The following is a 9,872-nucleotide window of genomic DNA, read 5'->3' on the forward strand; positions in this document are numbered from 1 at the left end:
CATAGATTCCTCCTGGTCAGGTGGCCTGTAATAGATCGCCACTCTAATGTCCCCCATTGCTGTTTTTCCTTTGACCCTGATCCATAAGCTCTCTGTTACCTCCTCACCTATCCCCAGACAGAATTCCATACTCTCCAGCCTATCACTGACATAAATAGCAACTCCCCCCCCTCCATCTGCCAGGCCTGTCTTTTCTAAAGAGCCAGTAACCTTCCATTCCGACACTCCAGTCACAGGAATCATCCCACCATGTTTCTGTGATACGAATGATGTCGTAACCCTGAAGCCTTGTACACATCTCCAATTCCTCTTGTTTATTTCCCATACTACGGGTGTTTGTATAGAGGCATCTGAGCCGAGCTCCAAATGAGGCCAACTCAATGGTTGGAGCAGCTGAAATACCTCTGCATTGCTCAAAGCACTTATTACAGGTGCTGGCAACCGACCGGGAGTGTTGGGATGTGGTTGTAAAACAAACTTGGCATTTATTGAGCAGATTGTTAGGGAAGCTTATTATTTTATAATAAGCCTTGGTGAATCAGATCATTATCAAGGTCCTCAAGTCATTTCAGATGCTCAGAACAGGAATGATTTTGGTCTTGTTTCAGACGGGAAGTAGCAAGAGTAGCTAAATTGCAGTTTAAGACTTGGAGTTCCACCTGCTCCCTTCATGAGAAAGGTTGTTCTTCATTCTGAATTACAGGCACATACGAAAGTTCTAAACCTTAAGTTTAGTGTCTTTTCTTTGAAAAGAGACTCTAATTTGCAAGACTGATTATGCTTCATGTTGCTTGATTTATGTCTTGATAGGTCACAAATACAGTAAGTAATTAGATTTGAGATTGGCAACAACTATTGGGATTATCTTTTCTAGCCTTAATGGCTGCCCGAAGTTATTCACTGGAGCTTTTCAATATCTGCTATTTATCATTAGAACCTGCAAATATGTGTATATGAAATATATTTATAAAAATACACAAGTATGCTGAAATTAGTGTCTGAAAGAACCCCTTTAATGCTGAATGTTGCAGAAGGGTATTACTGGATAAAAGCTTAACATAAAGGGATCTGCTTCAATACTAGCTCCTGGTCTTAACCTTTACCTTTCCAGGCCACATTCTTAAAACTGCTTCAGGTAATGAAAGGCTACGTGACAGGGTGTTAATATTGATAGCGAGTGATGGAAATCTTAGACATGTTCCTTTGGGGATGAAGGCTTTATAAGAAAGAATAAGGATTGAATTATACATGAAATCACACACCATTGTTATCTACGGATGTATCAGATGATGTCTGCATGATTTTTTTAAGAATGAGAGCATTTGGGTTATGTATTTTAACTAATCAGTCTGTAGGCTGTGTCAGAAGAAGGATGCTCAGATATGTAAAATGTGATCTGCTAATGATTTCTCAGAAGAAAATCTGTTCAGGACAGCAAATGCAAATATGTGATCTTCTGGCTTCTTCCAGTATGTTGCTTTCTGAATCGGGTAGGGCTGCCTTTGTACAGACATGGCTGGTACAGTTCACAGTAGTCCGTGTAATAGCTTCGGCTTCTGTACCTGCTTTTCAGCTGCAGTGCAAGTCAGAAGCTCTGCAGACTGTAAAATTGAATAAGATGTATTTATTCAGATATTTTTATGCACTAATTACAGGTGCAGAATGAGGCAATCCAGGAACCTAGGCATGCTATGTCATGAACTATCCTGCCTCTGTTCTCAAATCTGCTTCAGTCAAGACTCATACACAACTTCGTTGGTGGTTTAAACTAAACTGCCTGAGTTTGCTGTAAGTGGATTAGGGAAGGCTTATGATTTCTTTTTGCTGTCACAACAGTGGAGGTGGCAACAACTGATGAAAGGAGTATCCAACAGTTTGTAGCAGCAGTGTCTTCATTTTGGTGTAACTCCATCCAAGATGCATATCAAATGTAGCTACCTTGGCACCAGATTAGACTAAACTAATGTAATTTGACTGGGTGTATATTCTTGAATTCCTGTTATGTGAATTTATAGAATAATTTAGGTGGGAAAAAACCCATAAGATCATTGAGTCCAACCTTAGATGGACTTGAATTTAGTGGTAGGTGCAATTGTGTATGTTTAGCCACTTCTATATATTCCATTTCTGTATTGCTTCTCAATTTAATTCTCTCTTGTGAATATGTTTAGCATGTCATTATGTGGAAGGTGGCATTGTTGTAGGACACAACAGTGTGTCCTGCCCCTGGAAAACCTGCACTGAATTAATAATTGTTTTTCCAGTAGCGTTAACATCTTTGTGTTCTGATTACTTGACCAGTGCAATAGTTTGGTCTCTATTCAGCTGGATTTGGACAAAGTCCTTTGTGAAGCCCTCTGCTGTTTTGTAGCGCAGCTCTGAATTTAAGTACAATGTGTTTCTTCCTAGACTCGCTGTCCTAGGCCCACATTATTTCTACTTCAGGACAGTGCAGTTGCAAATATGCCATTTAGAGACCTTTTTGTAATTTTGAGCTTGGTAACCACTGGATACTGCAGCAGTGCATTCAGAACAAGATACTCTGTTATTTCAGTAAACTGGAAATATTTCTTGATATTTTTTTATTTGACCATATAAATTACTGAAGAAATGCTGTGTTCCTCAAATGCTCTTATTTTCCCTGTCTGTTTTCTTTGGTTATGCTTTTCTGTTAAAGTGGCATTATGGTTGGGGGATCTTGAAGGACTAAAATGTATTTTCAAGTAGTATAGCCAAGGCTATTTTATTTTTCCCCGGGATAACAGACCTCAGTACATTTATCTATAATGGCTTGCTGGAGAAAATACTTCAAGTGAAGGGTTCCTCTGAAGTCAGATTCAGCCTCATTGGATTTGGTCCTCCAAAGGAATAGAGTCTGTCCTTTACTCATCAATTGTCAAAGCAGATTTTTCATTAAACCCTCTTCACAGGCCCTGATCTGATTTTCAAGCTTAAAATAGATGTGTTCAGTGGTTCATTCCTTTTCAGTGTTCTTACGGCATTTCAAGCATCATTCTAGATGAAGCTTGAATGAGGGAACCTTCTACCGTAAGCAGCTTTCTACCCAGTTAAGATCTAGTTTGTATTTTAGACATGCAATTTGAATGAAGTTTTTTTCCTATTTCTTAAATCGAGTGGTGACAGTGAACCTTTGGTGTCTGGTGCCAAATATATCTACAGAAAAAGACCCAAATGTTTCTTCTTGCTAGAAATAGCAAGATCTTCCTGGGTGTTAAATGGGAGACTGATGCTTGTACATTGTCACTGATACAGAATCTTTAGCATGTTCTTAACTTCTGCAGTTCCTCACACATGGCACTGGATTTAGAAGGAGTTCTGCTATAAATGTCACGCTTAAAAAGGGGCAACCAAGAAGTGCCACTAACTTGATCAAAATACAGTGCCATACAAACTTCTGGAATCCTCTATGATAGATTTGACGAACTGGTTTATCCTGCGGAGCTAAATAATTGGTATGAGCTCGTTTATCAATCTGTAGTTTTGATAAGGTTAAGTAGGGGTTAATGATGTAAGTATACCTGGCCCTATGAAGATAATGTGGTTGCACAAGTGGAATTTTAAGCTGAATTTGGCCTGCAGAAACTCTACTGGTAAGTGAGATGTGATGCTTTAAGCTTGGTAGGTTCCCTCTTCAAAGACGGCTCTAAGAGCTTTAAACTGATCTGTATTTTCTGTTTCTTTCATGCACTGATACACCGGTATTTAAAAGTGGTAAATTAAATGCGTAATGTTAAGTGTCATTCATAAAGTTAGCTTCTTCTATTGTGACAGGCACACTTAGTTGTTCCTGACGTGAGTAGGATGGGCTAACCAGTTTAAATAGAGTTAAGCTGTATTGTTAAGGCTTCTGAGCTGTAAGTATGAATAATTTTCTGGTTACTGATATTAAAAAAAGATGATCTGATGACTGTCACATTATTTCAGGAAACGACGTTGGCAGAAGTTCTTACGGTGCCATGCAAGTGAAACAAGTTTTTGATTATGCCTACATTGTTCTTAGCCATGCAGTATCACCACTTGCAAGATCATATCCAAATAGAGATTCTGAGAGGTAATTAGTCCACTTTTTGAATATCCATTTGTCTGTATAATCAATTAGGAATGTTTGGGTCTAAATCAATAAAAGTAATACTGTTATTCTTTAACTGTGGCTGTATTAAAATCTGCCCAGGAGTTCAGGCTGCCTGGTGGTATGAGAGTGGTGTAATACCTCAGTGTACAGCACAGAAATTAAGACAGGCTGACAAAACCCAAGATGTGTCTAATGTGAGGTTCTCTTAGTGTGGAAGGGATCCAGAAGATAATCGGTCTTTCCTCAAACGTTCTGCTTAAAGTGTTTCAAAAGAAGGTCTGCTGGTTTAATGTTTGGAATGATGTATGTCTGTACTATGGCAGAAAGAAATGTGTGTGGTCAGACTCCTTGTTCAGACACAAAACTAGGCAAGGGTAGAAGTTTCTCTAATTCTGTAACACATGCTCCCATAAGCTGTTTTAAGAGGCTAAATATTAAGCTTTGAAAAGAATCAGTTTGGCCATAATATCAGAACTGCCATTAAAAGTAGCATACTTCTAGACATGCTGTTTTTAATGCAATTCTTAAGGTCTTTCATAGAAACACTGTACAGCTTGTACTTTCTCAGCTGTCAACATTTGCATGTTGGGGTTTTTTTAGTTTTTTTTTTTTTTTTTTTGAAAGGAGGAGGAGAAATAAATGGAGGTGTGTCAGCCATGTTGTGTTTGCATTCCATCTGCTCTGGCATCTGTTACACTAACTCTCAGTACAAACGGGCTAGATTGGCGGATGTCTCTTCCCCAAGACTTCCCTAGAATCCCAATGGCTTTGAGCTCCCCAGCTAATTGCAGGGAGGGATGGCTATAACAAGTCATATAATCCATCTAGATACAATTCCAAGGTCTAGTCAAGCTGTTAACTTTCAGGGCGTTAATGTCACTGGAAGGCAAAGTAGTTCTCCTGTAGTAGGTTTACCACAAAGTAGATTCAGTCTTTCACTTGTGGATTTAGAACTGGCAGTATTCATGGCAATAGTGCCCATGAATTTCCAGACTTTCTGTGGCTTTAAATTCCCAAAGATTAAAGCTTGACTTGTGCCTGTGATGGAGATAGAGGAAGAGTGGTACGTAGTGTTACACAATGACATTTTAGACTGCTGTTTTAAGACAGATAAAAGGTATAACTGTTAAATGTGTACTGGTTGACAGTTCTTGGTACTGAATGAAATTTCCTTCATGCAAAAGTATAGATAGAACAACTTAGGGATTCCTGAAATTTTGCTTGTGTCTTGGTTCCTGGCCTTCATTAACTTCTCTGTAGTTCTCCAAATGATATAGTAATTCTCTGAGATACAGACATCAAAAAGTATATTTGTAAAATGCATTTAATGGAAGCCTCAGATGTCTTCAGTATGTGCACTTCACATGTACACTTCTTACTGTATTTAGGAAAATGCTTGAATTTTGTCACAACTTCAAACCTAGGGAGAAGTCCCAGCAACAGTGTTCAGGTGTTCTACATCTGACCTGTCTGCCACTTCTGGGCTATCTGTGCCAGTGATGTCTGAGTCTTTGGAGCTCGTCATGCCAGTGGCTTGCTATTCTGTCAAAGGGAGTGGTGTGGCAAGAGGAACAGCACTCAACAGTCCTGTAGGTGGATGATGAGCTGTTTGATAACAATTTTGTTGCAGAACCTCAACAGCAGCCCATGGTCAGTGTCAGTTTTTATTTCATGTGCTTTGGTTATCCAGGTATATTTCAGATCCTTTTTCTACCTGTTAGGCAGAATGGTCCAGGCTCTGCATAAAGACTTTTCTCGTGGCCTGACTTAAAGAGCCTCAGCCATCCAGAAGCCCTTTGTCCTGATCCATTTTTTTTTTCCCTTTCTCGTGGTAGCTTTCCCTTGTTAGTGGTAGGTTAGCGTAAACAATGGGCTCCCTTTAAAAGCTGTGACTAGCTGTATGACATTCTACTAGAAGGATCAACAGAGACCAAGCGAAGAGCACTTGAAAGGCTAGGAACTTGCAGGAGGCTGAACTTCCCAGGCTGCCTTGAGTTTATTCAGTTCTGTCATAACTGGGGCTGGCTTTCCCCTAAGTGGAACGGTTTGTTCATGAACTACATGGTGGGTTTGAATTCCTATCTGCTCTTTCCAGGGAGAATTGCTGTGTATAGAATCCTGTTTTGTAGATAACAGTCTCAGTAGATTTCAAATCTTTATAGGTGATCATTGTTACCTTTCTTCTCTAGGGATGGTCCAACTCAAAGGAGCACAAGCCTAAGTTAATTTAAGGTTTTCTAGCTAGCTGCTGATTCTGATATTCCCAGTGTAGAAAAAAGTCAGATTTTGGTCCTTCAGCATAGGCCTTTTTCTTGCCCATGTTCTGTAGTAACAAGTCCCACAGAATTGTAAAGGGTAGATTCAAATCACTCTTACCAGCATCTTCATTTGGGCTTCCAAATATGGTATCTGGAATGCAATGGGGATTGAAAACTGTTTTCTGTCTGGGTAGAAACAGCAATTAGCTGAGTCCCGAAGGTAATTCTTTCAGCTACAGAAATTTCCTTAACACTGTTTTGTCTCCAGCCTATCTCACCCATACTCCAAGATCAGCTCAGAAGAGGTTGATGAATAGTTCAGTAGATCTTATTAGAGCAAGCAAATTCCCATCTGATAAGCAGATCAGAAGCAAGAGAAGCATCAGAAGTTCACATTTTAGGGAAGATGGAGACCATTTGACAATCATAAGTTATGCTGACCTGGATGTAACAAAGATGCATCCTTAGGTGTTACATATATCTGTAGATCAGGATGTTGACTTACATGCTGGCTCACTGCATGGTTCAGATACAAATGTGTGCTCAGACTGCATCTCTAAACAGCAATGTAGCCACATTTGGGAGGGAGAAGAGGTCCTGTGACATGGGGAATTTAAGACTGGTTCTGCTGTGAAATGCACTTTCAGTTGTAACTTAAGACTTTAGAATCCTTGCTTTTTTTCCTAGAGTTGCAGATTGGTACTAGGTTCTTCTTTATTGGTACCATATGTGGTGCAGGTGGATGAGGGAAATGGACTGTCATGCCACAAGCCAGAGTTTGAGGCAGCCTTGGCAGGGTTTTGCTACTGCATGACTGGAGTTGTCATTTACAAGTGATAATCTTCAAAACAACAATAGTCTGGGCCATATATAAAGTGAGCTTTCCCTCTCCCTGCTTGAAATCTGTTTGGTCTTTTCCTAGTGTACAGTTCAGCTGATCTAACTGCTGGCAGGTCTGTATCTTAGGTTTGGCTTGCCCTGGCTTGGCCAAGACAGTGCTGGGGAGGTGTCAAAGGGAGTGTTAAATTTTCCTGCTAGATCTGCTGACACAGAAAACAGAAATGTGCTGTCTGAAACAGTCCTCCTGCTTCACATCTTGAATGGTGGGTGGGTGGCTGTCACTAGAATGCATGCAGTCTCTTAAGAAGTATCAGCAATATCAGCTTTTCCTGTGCAGAGTATTTGTCTGGGTAAAGGTTTCAGTGTTGTGGGGTTTTTTGGGGGGTGGGATGTTTGGGTTTTTTTTATGCTCATGCTTCTTGTTCTGCTTTTAGATTATATTGTCCTTTTAATACCAGGGATGTATTTTGTAGGCTCAGTTAAGGCCTACTGAACAGTTACTTTGACTGTTCTTTTACAGACTATGGGGTTTTTATTCCTGCTCTGGTACTCACTCATTCATTTGGAACTTGAATGGAGATTTAGGTATTTGATTTTACTGAATCTTATTTCAGCAATCTGAGCCTATTATAAGATTTATTTGCACTGTAGTTGTGCTGTAATGACAGCTAGAAAGTTTCCCAATGAACTGAAGGCTTGCAATGTGTAAAAAGAGGAGCATCTAAACTCTTATCATAAAATAATTGAGTTATGTAAATAGCTTATTCCTGACTTTACTATATGGTAATATTAAGGGAAAAACCTTAGAGGGGTACCTTTCATAGGAGAGCTGTGTAATTTTAGGAACCAGTTAACTGGATAACCACATCTTCCAAACAAGAAGAGTTGTGGGAGTGTCCCATATTTCTGTAGAAATTCTGGCCTCAGCCAAAAAAAACCAACCCAAAAGAATTCCATTATACTAGAGGTGGGGTAGAGTAATCTGTTTTTTGTTCTAGACATTTGCAGTTTGAAAAAAAAAAACCACCACAATTTCTAAATGTTTATTTAAAAAAAAAAAAAACCCACCACAAAACCTCCCACTGTTTTTTGACCTTGCGGATGTGCTTGGGTCGCATACATATGAAATGGTGTACATGAGAGCAGCATCTGCTCGATCACTTGCTTCCTCTTTGTTGCTGTATTAAGTATGTGGCAGTATATTAAGTATATTATACTGCTATATTAAGGCAGTATAGCCTTAATTACCTTTAAGTTTCTTCTGTCTCATAACGAATGTTTCTAATTCTGGCATACAAGCAACATAGCATGGATCTGCCTTAGAACTCCTGAGCTGATAACTTGGCAAATTTCTCTTTTTTTCTAGAATTTTTATCTTACCTGTTTTGATAAAATGAGAGGCTGGGGCTTTGATCTCTATTGTCTGTGAAAGAAGAGATTTGTTTCTGGGAAAGCATTCCAAGAAGCTTCAGACTTGACAGACTCCTTCTCCATAAAAGCTTGTGTTATTCCATGTTCATTTTCTGGTTCTAAGAACACAGCTGGTAGTAGTTGGGAAATGTGTAAGTTATTCTGCAGTAAAAGCTCAAATCTTTCTGAAGGCATTCTCAGTTGAAACTTTTCAGCTGCAAGATTTCCTTCTCTGTCCTGGTACTGAAGAGACCCAGCCTGTCTATGTTTGAGTCCCATACTGGCATTACTGTGTTCAGGGCCTGAAACTGTGGCTTCCAAGGGCCACAGCTGATCTCTGCAGTATTGGTCATCCCTGTCTTCGTTCTGTCTCCTCTGGCTTAACTTCCATTATTGAGTATTTAAAATGCTGTTCTATCGTGGAGTGTACATTAACAAAATACTGTCCTCTTTTACTTGTTCCTTTCTTAGTGTGCTCTATTTAGCTATGGAACTGTGGTGTCCGAAGAGTTACCTATTACAACCCAGATCTTTAGTTGCTGGGTGGTGACAATCATGCCTTTAATTCTGCATGTGAAATTCAAGACTTTCTTATCCAACATGCATCATTTTATCTACATTACATAAATAGAATGATAGATGACATTCATTCTGTCCATGAGGGGGCCCTTCTGCAGCTATTGGATTTGTAACTTATAAGCAAATATCGAATCAATAATATTACAATGCTGGACTGCCTGTTTCAATAATAACATACTGACATATCTTTAAAGGTGGAAGACTAAACATGGAACATGTGGTATTTGGTCTTGCATGAAATAATAATCTCTAAGACAGTAGGAGAATTATTGCTCCTTTTTAAAATAACCTAATAAAGGTAGTCTAAATAAATTTAGGTGGTGTGTGTCCTGCTGTTCCCTTATATACCTAAACCAAAAGAAAAGTCCAGTTCAGATACTGTGTACCTTTATGATGTGAAATACAAAATAAGCTTTACTATAACCACTGAAGATTTTCAAAACTAAAATAATACCAACTTCTCCAAGATGGTAACTTTTCACAGCCCAGTTTTGTACAATAGTCAGTCCTTCATGTATCTTGAGTATGGAGTTCAGTGTTTCAGACACTAGTCCCTGATGAAAGGAAAGCTTGAAAGTTTAGCACTCAAGGACACAACTCCTGCTCAAGTAGAAGTGTAATTCAAATAGCTGAATGTTGGGAAGGCATGTTGGAAAAACATTGTTTTGTACTTGTTTGTGACTGGTCACTGT

The 9,872-nt window shown here is 39.2% G+C and overlaps 1 protein-coding gene across 1 annotated transcript in view; it reads left to right on the forward strand.

Annotated features, from left to right (window-relative positions):
* Window positions 1–3,941: 3,941 nt before the first annotated feature.
* Window positions 3,942–9,872, forward strand: part of LOC104403598 (non-canonical poly(A) RNA polymerase PAPD7-like) — a gene marked incomplete at its 5' end in the record, with an annotated part of 28,157 nt that continues 22,226 nt past the window's right edge. Inside the window, one exon of the mRNA XM_010011796.1 lies at window positions 3,942–4,072. Coding sequence (XP_010010098.1) covers window positions 3,942–4,072 — 131 coding nt within the window. The remainder of the gene's footprint in view (window positions 4,073–9,872) is intronic.

The sequence above is a fragment of the Nestor notabilis genome, unplaced genomic scaffold (assembly GCF_000696875.1).
Source record: "Nestor notabilis isolate BGI_N333 unplaced genomic scaffold, ASM69687v1 scaffold26563, whole genome shotgun sequence".
Taxonomy (NCBI): Eukaryota; Metazoa; Chordata; class Aves; order Psittaciformes; family Psittacidae; genus Nestor; species Nestor notabilis.